The 19208-nt window shown below is 40.8% G+C and overlaps 2 protein-coding genes across 6 annotated transcripts in view; both read right to left on the reverse strand.

The window, feature by feature from the left end:
* The window catches only part of LOC109415821 (cyclic nucleotide-gated cation channel alpha-3), a 571815-nt gene that overhangs the window by 299996 nt on the left and 252611 nt on the right, over positions 1-19208 (reverse strand). For all 5 annotated transcript variants that reach the window (XM_062853068.1, XM_062853069.1, XM_062853067.1 and 2 more), the window contains exon 3: positions 2232-2462. In XM_062853068.1, coding sequence (XP_062709052.1) covers positions 2232-2451 — 220 coding nt within the window. In that variant the 5' untranslated portion in view covers positions 2452-2462. The remainder of the gene's footprint in view (positions 1-2231; positions 2463-19208) is intronic.
* The window catches only part of LOC134288380 (uncharacterized), a 111120-nt gene that overhangs the window by 32517 nt on the left and 59395 nt on the right, over positions 1-19208 (reverse strand). The gene's annotated exons all lie outside the window — the stretch shown is intronic.

Here is a 19208-nt window from a genome sequence, read left to right on the forward strand (position 1 = left end):
CTGGGAAACTACTGGATCTTAAAGGAATTTTCGGAAGAACTTCTTGAGTAACTTCCGGGGGAATTCTTGAAGGAATTTTTGAAGGAAACTCTTGTCATACCCAGTGCAACTTCTAGAAAAAAAAACTTATAGAGCAACTCGCTATGAAATTGCCTGGAGAACTACTTCTCAGTGAAACTCGTAAAGGTGTTCCCGAAGATATTCGAATTCCCGGAAGTACTTCTAAACGAATTCCCTGAAGAACTTTAGAGAAAGCCCCAAAGGAACTCGTAGAGAAATTTCCGGAGGAATTCCTGGAAGAAATCCTAGAGAAATTCAAAGAGGATCGATCTTCTAGAGGAATGTTCGGAGAAACTTCTGGAAAATTTCTTAAAGAAACTCTTGGTAAAATTCCAGGAGGAACTGCTTTGCCGGAAGAACTCCCAGAAACATTCTCGGAAGAACTCCTAGAGGAATTACTAAAGAAACTGCTATTTCTATGAACTCTTAAAGGAATTCCCGTAGAAATTCGTTAAGGAATTCCCGTATGAACTCGTTGAATAACTCGTGAAGGAATTCCCGGAGGTGCTCCTAGAGGAATTGCCGGCCGATCTCCTAAAGGAATTCCCAGGAAGCACTTCTAGAGGAATTCCCGGAGAATCTTCTAAAAGAATACCCGGAGTAACTCTTAGAGGAATTTCTAGAGGAAGTACTGCAAAAAGTCTCAGTGCAATTTCTGTAGCAATGCCCGGAGAAACTCCTAGAGTATGTCTCGGAGGAAACCCTCGGATTTCCCGAAGGACCTTCTAGAGTTCCCGGAGGAACTTTTAGCGGAATTCTTGGCGAAACTGCTGGAAGTTGCTGGAGAAATTTCATCTCTTCTGGAGATGAACACGACAAAAATATTGTTTTCAGAATCACAAGCATTTTCTTCAATCTTCGGAATCCCGACATTCTTTCTTCAGCCATCAGTTATCTTCAGGAACCCCTGGTATCTTTGTGAACTCGATTTAATTCAAGAGACAAACTCTTTCACTTTCAAAACATCGTTGACGCGGCATACGAAGTTAGAATTTAGAACAACTACCGAAGGAACTGAATGTAATTTGATCTACTTTAGCGTTCCAAATTTTTAGAACTAAAACAATGGACCACCGCTAAAAAGATCTACAATGCTATGTATACAGATGACTCCAATAAGTTGTTTGAAATATTGTAATGAAATAAATCAAGAAATAATATAACTCTTAAATGCGTTTTTGAGATCGGCGTAGAAAATTAGGGGCTCGGCGGCGTAAGCGGCGGCGCGCCGAAAAATAATCGGCGGCGGCGGCGTTGACCGAAAATCGGCGGCGGCGGCGGCGAGGCGTGTTGGCGCACACCTCTAAATTGGATCACCAAAGTGGAGCACCATCGTCGATGTCATCAAAAGCCGACAGAAATTCGGGAGCGAAAGTGGAGGTGTCGGCCACACTCTACGCAGGGGCGGAAACGAAACGAAGCGATTGGAACCCAGCAGGACATCGCAGCAGACGCAGACCCAGAGGCTCATGGCGGCGTAGCCTCAACAACGAAATCAAGCAAGTCGAAAGAAATTTGACCTTGCCACAGGTCAAGGCGAGGGCTGGCACTCGCCCAGGATGGAAATCTTTCCATTCGGTCCTCTGCACCACCGTGGGTGCCCAGGACTGAAAGTAAGTAGTAAGTAAGTTAATTAAATTGAGATACCTAAATAGATATTACCCAAATGGATCCTACCTTAATGGTGGTTCCAGTGCAACAAATTCTCCATCCTGTATTTTTTGTCAAGACTCAGAGGTTAACTCGTTTTGGGAACAGTAACGATTGCATACTTAATAATATTCCTTTCCCATTATCAACTGACTGCAAAGTCATGTCTTTACACCGTTACTGAGCTTTTTATACGTTAGATCACTGAACAATTAATAGCGAGAAGAGTCATGACCACTTCTAGTCATCTTTTCAATTGATTCATTACGCATTTTTACTAGTATGTATGCAAATCCAATGTGCATTTTTAACTTAAACTCTTGCCGAATTTATCAACCTTTGTCTGTGGTCATATTGGAAATCAAATACGACATTTGGTGTGAAAATAAATGCATCCAATAAAAATTCCATGTGAAGCCATAATATTTTAAGTCTCCAAACTGAATCTTCTTGCATCTATACAGCCAGGAGTCTCAGTTATTCCCAAAAGGCATATAATATGGCGCAAAGTAGCAACTCACCTGGTATGTAGCGTGGTCCATTGGTTTGACCGAGCGAGAGGCTACCGTAGGAGATGTGGCTCGACTCAGCACCCCCGGAGACCACCGCAATCTCGTCGAGTTCGTGGCCGGGCGAGGTGCTGTTGGCCGAGGATACTAATCGGGTGGAGGAGGCTCCCGCGGTGCTCTGAGATTCCTTGCGACCTCTTAGCGATAGGACCAGCCGTTTGGCTGTTGACATTGTGGCGCTAACTGTGAACGAAAAGAAAACCGGGAGAACCCGAACGAGTGGGGCAGAGAGTTATTAAATTATTCAAAGCCAATCGAGAATTGATTCAATATAAAAGCGGCAACAGACGGAGATAGTGAGTGGGCTGAGCTGGGCGTGTGTAGCTTGAGAGTCAAACCATGGGTTCGGAGAAAACACTTCCACCAGCAGAAACAGTATAGGTATAAACGGCAATAATGCCAATCACAATGCTTGGCAAGCCGTCAACCGCTTGGGTATTAAATCTCTATTAAGTGAAAGATAATCATTCCTGGCATCATCTCTTGGCAAGAATTCACGTAGAGTGCGACACAAGAATCCCGTTGACATAATCCTCATCCAGTCGAAATTAACAGGTGGTGGGATGTGAAACACATCCCATCTCATATTCATAAAAATCTGTTGCAAACCCAACCACATCGCCGCCGTATCTGAAAGTGACCGGGATGACATCGAGCTTCACCACAATAGAGTGGTATGTCTGTTTTTTTTTTTTTTTTTGGCATCGGTTACCGTCGGTTGTCTCCGGATTGGCATGAAATCGAACGTTTCCGGTTGTGTGAAAATTTATTCCGCTCCAATAAACCCCCTTTTCTTTGCTATCTTGCCGGGACGCACACGAAACGGGGCGAATTGAGTGATTACCACAGATTCAGGGATTTTGCTGGAGGTTAACGTGTGGTATTCCTTCAAGGTGGATTTTATGAAAACGATATGGAAGCCAAAAATAATTGTTGTTGGATAATTGGTAAAATTATCGATTAGGTTAACGATGCTTGTTTTATAAACATGCACATAAAGAACAGCGGATGGAGGATTAAATACGCGCAGCTTCAAAGTAAAACCACCTTGAAAGCGCCTGACTTTGATCATTATTGATCCTGCTCAAAACACCAAAAACTTGCCTTGTGGCTAGGTATGCGGAGTACGAGAGTAAGTCTCGGCTTCATAAAAATAATTCGCTCTCACTTGTAGTTAGTGGGCACAAACAGGAGTGTGTTGTGGATTGGCATCTAAGCCGAAAAGAGAGTTCAGTTTGTGAAATAGGAGTGTTCACGGTGCGGCTTCGGAGTCAGTTTGGCTTTCTGTGGCTTAGTTGGTTAAAGCGCCGGTCTAGCGGATACGGAGTCGTGGGTTCGAATCCCACCAGAACGAAATTTTTCTTCACAAATTTCATCTCTCAATTTATCAACTAGTAACATTTCGTGCCTTCCCAAGTAACACACTTGTCACCGAAGAGTCACGGCGGCGCAGGTTTTTGTTGCGCATAAGATATTGTGACTTACTTCCAACAAATAAACACTGACTTGCTAGAAGTAAGTCACGGTAACTTCTGCGCAACAAAAACCTGCGCCACCGTGACTCTTCGGTGACAAGTGTGTTACTTGGGTTCTAATTGCAAGTTTTTCCAGCAATAATAGGGTCTTGTAACACTTGGGCAGGTGCACCTATTTTGGGCACTTGCCGCTATAAGTAAGTCCATTTTAAACTGATTGTTTTTAATTTTTGTATAGAGTTAGTCACGCACAGTATCTAACTCTATACAAAAACTCAAATCAATCGATTTGAAATTGACTTAGTTATAGCGGTAAGTGACCAAAATAGGTACAGCTGCCCAAATGGTACAAGACACTACCTAAAAGCTTCAGAACGAAAACAATGTTTAAGTTCATCTTGATAAATGAGTCGCATTATCATACAGACTGCAATAAGTTCCACACTGAAAATAATTTATACGGCACTTCTACTACGCACTCAGTACGCCAGAGAGCAGCCATTCAAGTGCTATATCATCATCATACACAGTTACATAATTCCCAAAATGCAAATCTCGGTGACAAACTCCAAAGTTTAACCCAGTTCGCGCGGGGCGTGAAACTCCCGCAAAAGTCGCATATCTCTGCGCAGCCGGCAAGCAAGAAAGTAATGAAAAGAAAGCAAAGAAATCACAAACGCGTAGATGTCGCCCATTAGCATACTCAAACTAATTTAACTTGACAAATTTTGTCTTATTTGCGGAAATCTGTTTGACGCTAATGGCAGGCGCCCGAAATGCGAGATGGGAGTTCACCCGGGAGAGCGTCGGGGCGCGCCGAGGGCATTTGATCTTTATTACATTATGGCTCCGGGGCAAAATGAAAATTCTACAATGGTGGCACAACACCACCCCGTGGCAGGAGCATCGATAAGAATGGTGCCCATCCCAGGCGGTTTATGGGAGGGAAGAGGGAGTCTAGTGTAAAGTAATTTGTTTTCGAGGCTATAAATTGAGAGAAATCTCTGTTTTGATTTTTCTTGATTGCATATTTGAAGTGATTGTCCCATCGTCTGTTTCTTCTTTCTGCCTATATATTCTTACTGTCAAAGCCTGTTTTATAGTCTACATTTAGTAAAAGACATATACATGACAATAAGACGAAAAAGAGACTATTGATGTTTCTAAAAATACAGTACTTTAGCGTAAGTTTTTTTTTTTAATTTCTGTTTTCTAGAGGAACTTAAGAAGAAACCATGAGAGGATTCTTTGACCAATTGCAAGAGAACTTCCAATAGCAAAGGATATTGTAATACCAAGACATATTCTTGTAGGAATTCCAAGAGAAAAACCTTAAAAAAAGAATAAGAACTCCCCAGAAATCCATTGAGGAAGCCTGGTAGAGAATTATACAAAGAATCCTTTAGAAATCCCCAGAAAAATTCTTTGACCAATTGTATAAGTTATTCCTAGAGAAATAACTTGAGGCATCCAGAGAAAATTTTGTTTCGGAAATCTCAACATCCGAGGAACCAAATTCATGGATGAATCCCCGATATAATGTCTGGAAGGAATCGCTGCAGGAATACTTTGAAGAATCCTTAGAAATATCACTAAATAAGCTCGTGGATGAATCCACGAAGTAATTCTAGGAGAAATTATTGGAAAAAATCCCTAGAGAAATCTTTGGCCCACAGTTCCTGTGAAATAATCTGGCAAAAGTTCAGCGGGAATACTAACAAGATTTTTTGTAGAGATTGCAAATTTCCGGAAGCATCAAAGAAAGATTATTGTCTGGAAAAATCTTAGGGAAACATGTGAAGGGAATCGGGTAGAAATCCCCGGAAGAATTTCTGGAGAATCACCAGCAAAAATTTCTTTATCAATCGAAACAGAAATTCATGGAGAAATCGTTGCAATAATTTCTGGAGAAATCCCAGCACAAATTTCTGAAAAAATCACTAAAAATCCTTCGAAAAATTCCATAATATATCCCCGGGTTACCTAAATATTTATTGGAGAAATCTCTTGATAGATCCGTAAAGGAGATCGTGTTATACCTGAAGGAATCAAGACAAAAGTAATCTGGAGGAATGCCATAAAATATCTTAGGGGAAAATCTGCAGGATTATTGAAGAAAGCTCCAAAAAACTCACGTAGTAAGACTCAGAACAGTTCCCGGAAGAAACGAAGCAGGATGTTTTTAAGAAATCCGAACACGAAATGTGGAAGGATTTTTAATCTGGATTCTGGACTGTTAGCGAAAACTGATGGTTAAAATAGTTGTTTTAGTGATCAAGTTTACAAAAATAGTGACCAAAGAGTGACTTTCAAATAGCAAAAAAGTGACTATATTGATTTTGACAGAAAAATATAAATAAAGGCTAAACATTTTAAGCCGGATTTGATTCAGAATCTACCAAAATTAAATTTAAACGTTGGGAATAATTCAAGAATATTTTTCAGTTTAAAATGGATGCAAGAGAAAATCAGGCCGAACATTTCAATAGGCCCTATCTGCATTTGAGAGGCTCTCTTTGTTCACTTTCTCTTTAAATTATTGCAATGTAATGGTACACTTTTCAACTATTTTTACAGTACAAATCAAAAGACGATTGTTTTGACCATCGTTCAGTGCAAGAAGACAATCATGAAACAAATAAACAGCTGAGATATCAACGAAAAAGAGGGAAACCAAAGAGAGCCTCTCTTCTGCAGATAGGACCTTCAGACATGTTTGGCCTGAAATATAAAGGATCGGTTGCGCCCGAGACAGCCCACCCAAAAATGTTCGAACTAGTTGTTTATTTTAGGAAAAAATGTAGAGTAGAGATTTGCCACAATTAGCCCAGGGAAAATCCTGGAGAAATTTTCGATTTAAAAATTCAGAAAAAATGCAGTATTCCTGAAACAACTCTTGCCAGAAATTATGCACAGCAGATTGTTTGAAGAACTGTGAAGGAATTATTTCGAAGATTTTCCCAGCGAGTTTCGTTACAGTTCATTCTGGAATTCTACAAATTATACTAAACATTTAAAAAGGATTAATGCACATTTTTAGGTTTTCCAGATGGTCGGCGTTAAGTCAGAGTGAATTTCGTGATTTTTTGAGCAGGTAAAGGTAAGCAAAGGAATTCGATGCCTCTGAACTTTTCGTTTTTTTATGCAGATGGGTCATTACATAAAAGAACTACAGTTTTTCAGAAAATAATGTGCTCAATTTGATATCCCAAGAGGGGGGTCTTAAATTTCCAATTTTAGCGTGACGTACTTAATGAATGTTCCCTTAGTGTTTTTGGGTGGTGTTGTAAATTAGGTTAGGGGCGGCTATAGCTATTTATGTAATGAATTGCAAAATGATGATTTTTACAGCACGAGTTGCAAAATCGAGTTTTGCAACAAGTTGGATATACATTTTTTGCAATCAAAGACAATTTTTCACTAGAATGTGATCGTTCCCATCAATATCATCGTGCTTCGCGGTGGTTGAATGGGAAAGACCACGTGCTCCATCGTGCTAGACACAAAATTTTGTATCAAGCAAGCCGTGCTATAACCGTCACAGTTTTCCAAGCTATAGCTGTGGACTGAGGTCAGACTGAGGTTGTCAATCAAACAATTGCATTATGATTCATAATGAAACCGAAATGAGTTGCATTAAGAATCATAACGCAATTGTTTATTATCGTGCGGAAAAATAGGCAATTGCCTTACCGAAACGGCATGTTCAAAATATAACATCATAGTGCCGAATTACAAAAAATATTAACGACACATAAATAATTCCAAAAGTGCCAATAAAGAAATAGGGGTGGGATCTGTAATATAAAACAAACATTATTGATTGATTTATGCACCTTCTGATTAGTTTATGGTACGTTTGTTATCAGTGATGTCATCGTGGTTACTCCAAGTTACTCTCTGAGTAACCAGCTCTTCAGAAAAAAAAATGATTCCTACCAATTGGAAAGCTCAATGAAATTCCCCGAAAATAACTCTACGGGATCGAAAAAATGTTATCAAAAAATCATACCCATTTTTTCCAGGGATTTTTGGAGTTTCTTACACGTTTTAATTCAGATATTTCCTTCGTTTTTTCTCCGAAATTTCTCGAAAGGTTATTCAAGAAAATCTTGCAAGAGTTGCTTCAAAATTTCCAATGAATTTCATCAGAAATCCTTTAGTGATACCTGAAGAAATTTTTTGAGAGATTCCTCTACAAAAGCATCAAACAATGCATAGATGTCTTCATACATTACTCCGAGCATTCCTGCAAAAGAATCCTTCTGAAACCCCCAATGCGATTAATACAGAAAATTTACCAAAAAATATCAATAAAAACTGCCAGGAAGCCATTCGAACTTTCTCCAATCCCTCATAACACGCATAGTTTCTTTAAGAATTTCTTCAAAGCTTTCTAAAGATTTTCCCAGAAATTAATTTAGAAAATCTTTATAAAACCTTCATAGATTCCTTCCGGAATTACTCCATGGATTCCGTTCATAAAGCTTTCTTTTTTTTCAGAAAATCTTCTATGGATTCCTTTTGAAAGTTGCCATGAATTTCTTAAAAAAATGCTCTAGAATTTTCTTTAGAGTTACCTCCGGGGACCCTAGAAAGATTCCTCCAAGAACTCCTCTTAAAAAAAATGCCGTCATCACAATTCCTTTCGATAATTCTTTCAGGGAATCATCCTCGGATTTCTACAGATATGCCATCAGCGTTTCCTTCAGAAAATAAAAAGTTCAGAATTCCTCCGGGAATTTCTCTACGAAAATCTTCCACAGACTCCTTCCCTCTTCTAGATTTTTTTGCAAAAAATCTTCCAGCGATTCCTTCAAAAATTTCCATGTAGATTCCTTCATAAATTCCTTTTGAGATACTTTCATAAATCATCCATGGATTTCTTCAGAAATCTCCTTGAGAGTTTATCCAGAAATTTATCCAGGATTTTTTTCAGTTCCTCCCGAAACTTCGCCAGGGATTATTTGAGAAATTTCTCCAGGGAATCGTTAAAAAACCGTTCGAAAATTTCTACAGAAGATAATCTAAGCGTTTTTTGTCAAGTATTCCTACAGGTATTCCTTCAGTAATATGTCCACAAGTTGCTTCAGAAATACTTTCAGAAATGCTTCCAGCGATTTCATCAGAAAATCAAAAGTCCCTCCAGAAATTTATCCTCAGATTTCTTTAGAACATCTACCACAAACTCCTTTGAAAAATTTATTTAAATGAATTCTTGAGAAATTTTCTTAAAAATCACTTAATATACTTTTCTATGAACTCCGCCCATGGCTTTCCCAAGGAATTTCTCCAGGTATTTTGCTAGGAAGTTTTACCAGGGATTTTCCAGATATTTTTGAAGAGATTCACTGCCGTTCTACGCCCGATTGTTCCATGTTATATGGCAATCCCATATAACATGAGATAATTATGCGTAGAACGGCAGTTCATACAAAAGTACTTCCTGAAATTTTTACTATTACTAGAGATTGCTTTAGAATTTGATACAGAAATTAAAAGATTTTTTACGAATTTCACTACGGAATTTCTTCAACAGTTCTTTCATGGAGTTTAATAGAAATTCATCGAAACATTTCTTCAGAAAAATCCTACAGATTCTTTCGGATATTTTTCTTAAGGTTCCCCCAAGAATTCTATGAGAGTTTGGCTCCGTCAGAAATATCTCACAGGGCTCCATCAAAGATCAATGTGGGAATTATTATTATTATTTATCTTTATTAAAGAGATTTTCAGCCGGCGGCTGGTTCATCTCTGATGTGGGAATTGTTTCAGATATTCCAACAAGGATTTTTTCAAAGAAGTTTTTTCAGAAATTGCACGGAAAATGCCTGGAAGAATTCTTGGAAGAATTCTTAGAAGAATTCTTGGAAGAATTCTTAGAAGAATTCTTGGAAGAATTCTTGGAAGAATTCTTGGAAGAATCTCTCAAAGAAATTCCAAAGAAGACATTGGATTTTCTTCTTAAAAACTCTTTGATATAAATTTGGAGTTTCCTAAAAGAACATCTTGAATTTTTTTTGGAGCGATTGCCCCCGGCTAAAAATTTTTGAAAAAACTTCTCAAAGTACCTCCTTACCGACTAGAAAAAAAACATAAAAAAATACTTGGAAAACTCTTAAAATGATTTCAAGGAAAAATTGCAAAGGATGTTAATGGAAGTAATTCTGCAAAAATCCGTAGAGAAGTTTTCGGTAGAAAGGCTTAGAAATGTATGCCAAAGTTCCTGCAGAAATGGCAGACAAAGGTACTTGTGGAGTTCTTGTATAAATCCGACAGTAAAATTCTAAAGATGCCAGCATATAATTAGCAAACGATAAAATACACGTGAATAAAAAAAAAACTGAAAAAAGTGAAAACCTAGAGATATCGAAGAAATTTCGGAAGAAATCGTCAGAAAAACTCCTGGAGATATCTCTGAGGGAATTCATAGAAGAATTTCTTATATAATTACTTCAGGGATTATAACATAAAAATCCCTAAAGATATTTCTGGAGGAAATCTTTCCGAAACAAAAAACATTCAGAAAAAATGTTTTAAAGGACTTCTACATGAATTCCTGAAATTTTGAAAAAAAAAACTTTGAAAGATTTCTGAAAAAAGTGATTTTCTTATAAGTATTTCATGATAAGTTATTTGATAAATTCCAAGGAATATATTCTAGATTACCTTCTGCAGAAATTGCTGAGAGAATCTGTGGAAAAGTTTCAGAAGCATCATCATCGGAAAAAAATTGATAGAATCCTTAAAGTAACGTCTGAATAAACCCTGAGCAATCGCTGGAGAAACTTCTGAAGAAACTTTCAGAATCTATTTTTCAAAGAAGATTATAAATAAATGCCAGAGGGAATCTCTGAATATATGGACTAAGACTTGAAGGGAACTCTAGAGCAATTTCAGCAATAATTCATGGAGGAAAACCTGCATTCTTAAAAACTCCCTTGAACAATTTAGGATTGAATCTTTAAAATAATCCCCGTGTATCTGTCAAAAATTGCTTCTGAAAAAACTTCTGCTGAAGGAATCTTTGGAGGAACTCTTTGAGAAATCTGTAGAAGAATTCTGATAATAATTTTGGAAGAAATTCTTTTAGAAATGTTTCAAGAAACACATGAACGGATACATACACATGTACACAAGCTTCTGTAGCAATCCTTGAAGGCATTTCTTAAAAAATAATCGCTGAAGGAATCCCAGGAGGAATTTCAGGAGAAACTCGTGGACTTGTTTGGAGATGAATCTTTTGATGAATTTCTTGTGAAACTTCTGAAGAAGACTCAAGGAAAATACCTGGAAGAGTTCCACAAATAACAAAGCGTAACAATAGTTAACTTTTGGTCTGTCTCAAGGGCAAACTTATGTGTCTCTAACAGTTTTTGGGCCACCGATTCCGAATGCGGGCTCAGATTTGCTCGAACACGTCACAATTTTGAGCTATACCTCAATTTATCGAGCAAAATATGCGATTTTGGGCTTTTTTGACTGCAAGCATGTAAATATTTTTTTTAAGCAATCAAAAGGTTAATTGGTCAAATAACATCTAAATTAACGACTCATGCAAAATATTTCGTTTTTTCCACGTCGAATTTGATAGTTTTAAGCGATTTATGTTAGGTACGATATTTCCCATACAAGTCACCCATCGAAAGTTGCATCCAAGTTCATATGCTAACATAAAATGCTTAAATCTTTAAAATTTGATTTGGTAAACGAAATATTAAGCATAAGTCGTTAATATAGATGTTAATTAACCAATTTGCCTTTTGATTGCTTAAAAAAATTCTTAATGGCTTAATGGCTTAAAGCAGTAAAAAAAACCCAAAATCGCATATTTTGCCCTATTAATTGAGGTATAGCTCAAAATTGTTACGTGCTAGAGCAAATCTGAGCTCGGATTCGGATTCAGCGGCCCAAAATCTGTCACACTCATAAGTTTGCTCTTGAGACAAAAAAAATGTTGCGCTGTGTAATATCTGGAATATTTTCTGGAGAAATGCATTTTAGATCTTCTTTCTGGAGTTGTTTTCCAGTAATTCCTAGCTAGTTGTAATATTGTAGTGATTCCTATGGGGGCTTACCAGAATAGGGGGTGCTGAGATTTGGAAATTTTGAGTAACCAGCTCTGATTTTACCATGACAGCACTGTTTATTATTTATTATTGATGCCACCCGGTGCTACCGGTACTTTTCTAATTATTTATGCGATTTTTTTTAATTATTATAGGGCGTTTAATTGGCCGCCTATTCATATTAGTATTACTCTATTTTCAAAACAATTGCAAAACAACGTAGTGCAGTGTACCAGTTGATAATGGTCCTAATTCTGTTTACTAGAGCCTTCCATCCAGCTTAACGTTTTCCAACACGGAAGTCCTCGTTTGTTTTTGCACTCCAATCCTCTTTGCCGATAAATACAAAACATATTTACCTACCAACTGTGTAGCTTCTCTATTTGCGTTGCTGTTGCTATCGGGGTGGATGCAAACTTTGCTCGCAAGAAGTGAACTACTTATTCAGCATTATATCGAACAGCAGCTCCCACTACCTACGCTGGAGGAGATAACGGAGAGCAAAAACATGCAAGTTTATTCAAACTTCCTCTTGAACCTAGGATAGAGGTACTTCCACCGTACAACAGCAAGATAGATACGAGAGTGAGAGACAGAAAGCTGACGACGACGGAGGTGAAAACGGAAAACTCACACACTTTGCTTCTATCGCGTTGCATCAGCACCACAAGACCAGGAAATTCCCGAAAGTCTATCAGTTGCTATCGGAGCTCTTCGCTGAGTCGGCTTCATGGTTCATAGAGAGGGCCACGGCGGCGCGCTGTGGGGCAGCTCGAAGAAAGGTAAGACTTCTGTCGCCGCGAGGAAAACGAGCTCAACTCAACGAATCAAGAATGTTCGAAAGTTCAGCGCTTTTTTACTGCCTGTCTTGTTTGTGTTGCCCCGACTAGGGTGTTGCATTGGGAATGTTTCATAATTTATACTCTTTTAAATTTATTTTTATTCGTGAATTTTAACTTAAGCTACCCCCCAATTACAAGAACTATTTCATAAAAGTATTAGTATACATTAAGGTGGCCCACACTTATATGAAAAACAAAAATTTTAAAAATTGCCAAGTCTTATCTCGTGAATCAGTTGTTTTCATCTCCCAGAAGCTACGTTCAAAGTTTGAGCAAAATCGACAAAGCCTAAGGGGGCGCTCAACAAGCTTGAAGTTTGTATGGGAAATCTTGTCAAAATGTATGCAGAAATCTTAAGTTTTCGAATTTTGCCGCTAGGTGGCGCTGTAGGTGATGTTGGAACACTTTGCGGTCTTCGACAAAGTTGTTAGGTATACAGTCACCTACAAAATTCGAAAACTTCAGATTTCTGCATACATTTTGCAAAGATTTCCCATACAAACTTCAAGCATGTTGAGCGCCCCCTTAGGCTTTATTGATTTTGCTCAAATTTTGAGCGTTGCTTCTGAGAGTCCAAAACAGCTGATTAAGGAGGTAAGACTTGGTATTTTTGAAAAATTTTGCTTTTCATATGAGTGTGGGCTACCCTAGTATACATGTTAATCTGCATTGAAACGATAACTTAGCTTTCAGATACACTGGAAACTCTTTTTGTGCCATAAAATAGAGTTGAATTTAAAAAGAGGAAGTAATAGAAAATCTGATTAAGTACTGTTCCTTTTAATTCCACTAAGGCCTGCAGTATACAGGATTACAGGGTCAAATATTTGACAAGGAAAGAACTCAAGAAACAACATCACTTTGGCCAGGCCCGGATTAAGAATTGTGGGGGCCCGGGGTCCGAGCGGATGTGGAGGCCCCTCGGAGAGATGACCAAAAATGTTTTTCCTTTTTTTTTGAACAGTACTTGAGCAATATGAAAAATAAAGCTAATGTTATGAATCAAAAAAGGTTTTTGTGGGGGCCCCTAAAGTGTGGGGCCCGCCCCCCCCCTTAGATCCGGCCCTGACTTTGGCACTAATGAAATTTCTTTTTGGTCATATAATATTTCACCCTGTATACTAACAGCTTAAGAATTTGCATCCTTAGACAGACACGTATTTCAACCTCATCTGTAAGGTCATCTTCAGTGTCTCGTACCTGACCCGACCTCACAGTTTAGGTCGACATACGTATCTGTCAATGGATGCAAACTCTTAGTGAAATTAAAAGGAACAGTACTTAATTCTTTTTTTTTTTTTACTTTACAAATATTCCCATGACATTCCCATGGACAGAATCCATGGTGCGAACATTTAGAGGTAATCATACCATCTACCAGAGCTGCGGCAACACACGCGAGCTGGGAACAGCTTTCATCGTGATGGGTGATATGCAGAGGCGCGTGATCGGTTGGTGGTCGATCGACGAAAGAATGTGCAGGTTGAGGATCAAGGGCCGATTCTTCAACTTCAGCATAATAAACGTGTACAGCCCACACTCCAGAAGTAGTGATGATGACAAGGACGCATTTTACGCGCAGCTCGAACGCAAGTACGATCGCTGCCCAAACCACGACGTCAAGATCATCATAACAGATTTAAACGCTCAGGTAGGCCAGGATGAGGAATTCAGACCTACGATTGGAAAGTTCAGCGCCCACCAACAGACGAACGAAAACGGCCTACGACTCATTGATTTCATCGCCTCCAAAAATATGGCCATACGTAGCACCTTTTTCCAACACAGCCTCCCTTATCTTTACACCTGGAGATCACCACAGCAGACGGAATCTCAAATCGACCACGTTCTGATTGATGGACGGCACTTCTCCGACATTATCGACGTCAGGAGCTATCGTGGCGCCAACATCGACTCCGACCACTATCTGGTGATGGTCAAACTGCACTCAAAACTCTCCGTCATCAACAATGTACGATACCGGCGACCGCCACGGTACAACCTAGAGCGACTGAAACAATCAGATGTCGCCTCAGCATACGCGCAGAATCGCGAGGAGGGCGAGCTCGATGAGGCCCCTCTAGAGGACTGCTGGAGTACAGTGAAAGCAGCCATCAATGACGCAGCCGAGAGCACCATCGAGTACGTGAAACGGAATCGACGGAACGAATGGTTCGACGAAGAGTACAGAACGGTTTTGGAGGAGAAGAACGCAGCGAGGGCGGTAATGCTGCAGCAAGGAACTCGACAGAACGTGGAACGTTATAAGCAGAAGCTGAAACAGCAGACCCGCCTCTTACGGGAGAAAAAGCGCCGCCTGGAAGAAGCGGAGTGTGAAGAAATGGAACTGCTGTGCCGTTCCCAAGAAACACAGAAGCTCAACGTATTTCGCAACGGCTTCGTGCCGCGAGCAGAAATATGCAAGGATAAAGACGGAGGCCTCTTGACGGACGAACGTAAGGTGATCGAAAGGTGGAAGCAGCACTTCGATCAGCACCTGAACGGCGCGCGTGGAGAACGTAGGAACGGGAGCCCACGGCAACGGAGGAAACAACGACGCCAGTGCAGCGGAGGACGGAAATGAACCAACTCCCACGCTGAGGGAAGTTAAGGATGCCATTCACCAGCTCAAAACCAACAAAGCAGCTGGTAAGGATGGTATCGCAGCTGAACTCATCAAACGGGGCTCAGAAAAGTTGGCCACCTGTCTGCATCGGCTGATAGTCAGGATCTGGGAAACCGAACAGCTACCGGAGGAGTGGAAAAAAGGGATAATCTGCCCCATTCACAAGAATGGCGACCATTTGGAATGTGAGAACTTCAGGGCGATCACTATTTTGCATGCTGCCTACAAAGTGCTATTCCAGATTATCTTCCGTCGTCTGTCACCTAAAACGAATGAGTTCGTGGGAAGTTATCAGGCTGGCTTCATCGACGGCCGGTCGACAACGGACATGATCTTTACCGTACGGCAAATCCTCCAGAAATGCCGTGAATACCAGGTCCCAACGCATCACCTGTTCATCGACTTCAAAGCGGCATACGACAGTATCGACCGTGCAGAGCTATGGAGAATCATGGACGAAAACGGCTTTCCTGGGAAGCTGGCTAGACTGATTGAAGCAACTATGGACGGTGTGCAAAACTGCGTAAGGAATCTCGCCGGGGACTGAGACAAGGTGATGGACTCTCATGCCTACTCTTCATCGCTCTGGAAGGTGTGATGCGACGAGCCGGGCTCAACAGCCTGGGAACGATTTTACACAAAATCCGGTCAATTTATGTGCTTTGCGGACGACATGGACATTATTGCCAGAACATTTGGAATGGTGGCAGAGCTGTACACCCGCCTGAAATGCGAAGCAGCAAAGGTCGGACTGGTGGTGAATGTCTCAAAAACAAAGTACATGCTGGTAGGCGGAACCGAACACGAGCGGATCCGTCTGAGTAGTACTGTTACGATAGACGGGAATACTTTCGAGGTGGTGGAGGAATTCATCTACCTCGGATCCTTACTGACGGCTGACAACAACGTGAGCCGTGAAATTCGGAGGCGTATCATCAGCGGAAGTCGGGCCTACTACGGGCTCCAGAAGAAACTGCGGTCGGAAAAGATTCACCCACGCACCAAATGCACCATGTACAAAACGCTAATAAGACCGGTGGTTCTCTACGGACACGAGACATGGACGATGCTCGAGAAGGACCTGCAAGCCCTCGGAGTTTTCGAGCGACGCGTTCTAAGGACGATCTTCGGCGGTGTGCAGGAGAACGGTGTGTGGCGGAGAAGGATGAACCACGAGCTCGCTGCACTTTACGGCGAACCCAGCATCCAGAAGGTGGCCAAAGCCGGAAGGTTACGGTGGGCAGGACATGTTGCAAGAATGCCGGACAACAACCCTGCAAAGCTGGTGTTTGCAACTGATCCGGTTGGCACAAGAAGGCGTGGAGCGCAGAGTGCACCATGGGCGGACCAGGTGGAGCGTGACCTGGCGAGCATTGGGCGCGACCGAGGATGGAGAGCGACAACCACAAACCGAGTATTGTGGCGTACTATTGTTGATTATGTCTTGTCCCAAATGTGATGTTGAACAAATAAATGTATGTATAAGGACCTGATCCAAATGGGTTCAAGGTTGTTTCAGGGGTGTCAGATTTGCATTGCGGAGTGTTTGAAAAACCTCTTCGGACTTCCTGAATGCACCTGAAAATTCATGAAATGTTCCTGAAATATCCCTCAAATGCCTCTGGAACCACCTGAATGTACCTGAAATCTCTTCACTGTCCCTAAGAATGCATTGGAAACCCCGTGAACTAAACTACCCTTGGAAACCTTCTGATACTCCCAATGGCGTTTCAGGAGGCGCCATTGAAACACCTGGAAATACCAAAAACACTCCGGAAATCCCCTAAAAACCACTAATACAGCCTTGAAATGCCTTTGGAAACCTCCTGAAATCCCTTGAGACCCACTGTGAAGCCAATGAAACCTCATGGGATCCTCTGAACCTCTGTGAAACCCCCTGAGTGTCCCTGAGACGCCATGATATCCCATGAGACCTCTGAAACCCCTTAACCCCTTAAGACTTTGAAACTCATTTGAAACCTTTGAAACTAACGAAGTAAGACGAATGTTTGCTTTTGGCTTCCAAGATGGCTACTTAATTTAATTATAAGGGTTCGTACACAAATTACGTCACGCTTGTAGGGGGAGGAGGAGTTTTCCAGAACGTGACAACCCATACAAATAATGTTAGGGTCCCATACAAAAAGTGTGACATATAGAGGAGGGAGGTTGAAAAAGGTAGATTTAAGCGTGACTTATTTTGGTATCATCCCTAAGCTGATTTCTCCTCCGATTCGGGATGTTGGCTTCGTCTGCGTTTTTGCAGAGAATGCGCTATTCGTTCGTGTTTCGTAAGTGGAAGTACTAAACAAGCATGTTCAGTATCCTGCGATGCCATGCCTTCCGCGCACCTACCAGCCCTATCACCAGCATTTTTTATATCTCCGGCTTCCCAACTGGAAGTTGTTGAAACAATGCATCACAACAGCAGTGAGAGTGTGCCCCCAGAAGCCTTTCTTCGTTGGGTTCGGTTTTCCTAATCGCTATAGTTTCAACCGGAGGTAACCGGAAGATGCTATTTCCGGGGACGGCACTGAATAAGGGGGGCATGTGCGAACCCCGCATTCAATTTTCTCGCAAGACGTCCGGAAAATTCAAAGCATGTTCTATCAAAATTTATTACGAGAGTTATCCTTATACTGTTGTTCTACCACGCAAGTTCTTCCAGGGCAACATCGGTGGTGGTGTGTAACATCTTCCAACGGACTATCGCCTAGAGATGGTGGAAAGGGGCCTTTTTGTTAACACTTTGGCACTCAATTATTTAGTAGATAATCTTCGTGTTTTGTTGTTCTTTGTGGGCGACCTCTGCTTTCAGGAAAAGTTTCGGATTTATTTTGTGGTTCACCCGGGGCACTTTCCGACAACAGAGCCCAATGGCATTCTGTTTCCCTCGGAGTTGTATAGTCACGAGAACTATGCATCAAAACATGCCCACGCCCACTCACCGCCACCACATCCGCCCACGGCTCGGCTGGTTGGTCGGCAGCTGTGTGTACACACTCTGACTGGTATTGGGGAAGTCCGTGTTCTAATTTCCGTTGCTTGATTCACGTAAAGTTGCTGCGATTTCGAGCGCGTTTCTGCTTTTGTGTACTGTGTAGCGGTTTGGCTGTAATATGCCAAAACTAAGCTAAAGCCAGTTTATGGAATGTGGTTTCGCGGTATGAAGTTTGATGCTTTGGCGAGTGTAATAGGGCCAGTATTCAGTTGTATACATGAATGGGCTTCTGGTTATTCAGATGGGCTCTTTTTGCCATTAATATAGAGAGGTATTGTTGTCAGTTAATGATGATGGAGCAACTGGGTCCGAGCGCTCATAATCAGAGAGCAAAATAACAAAAAATAAATATGGTTACACGCTGAAATCGTTTCATTATAGTAGAATAGAAAGGTCAGTATAATCATCAGAAAACAATTTACAGCGCCCATAAGGCCGAAGCAATAAACGCGGGGGCATTCAGACAGACTTTACTGTGGGTGTCTGGATCCAATTCCTGGTTGGTTATGGAACCGTTTGTATTGGAAATTTCCTTAACATCCTTGGGTATAGGATAATTTTGTGACTGCAGCACGATATACGAATGCAATAAAAAATCATCGACAAAGAAAACTTACGGAAGTGCTAATAGAACAAGAAGCTGAGTAGAAGGCTCTGCCCCAGTGTGAATTTTTGGAAAAAAAGAAAAACGAAGGAAAAGTAAAAGTTCAGCTCTTAGCAGCAGCTGAAATAAATTTACGAACTGCATGTACCGCAATTCTAATCTTGATCTTGTACCGACTTTTCAAACCCTCTAAGTAGAATACCCTCATACATTATTTAAATTTTTGACACCTCTTTTCAACCACTTAGTCAATCAAACTTCTGACGAAACAAGACGAACAGGATAAAAGGCTCCGGGCAACTCTCCAGAACA

The sequence above is a fragment of the Aedes albopictus genome, chromosome 2 (genome assembly GCF_035046485.1).
Source record: "Aedes albopictus strain Foshan chromosome 2, AalbF5, whole genome shotgun sequence".
Classification (NCBI taxonomy): Eukaryota; Metazoa; Arthropoda; class Insecta; order Diptera; family Culicidae; genus Aedes; species Aedes albopictus.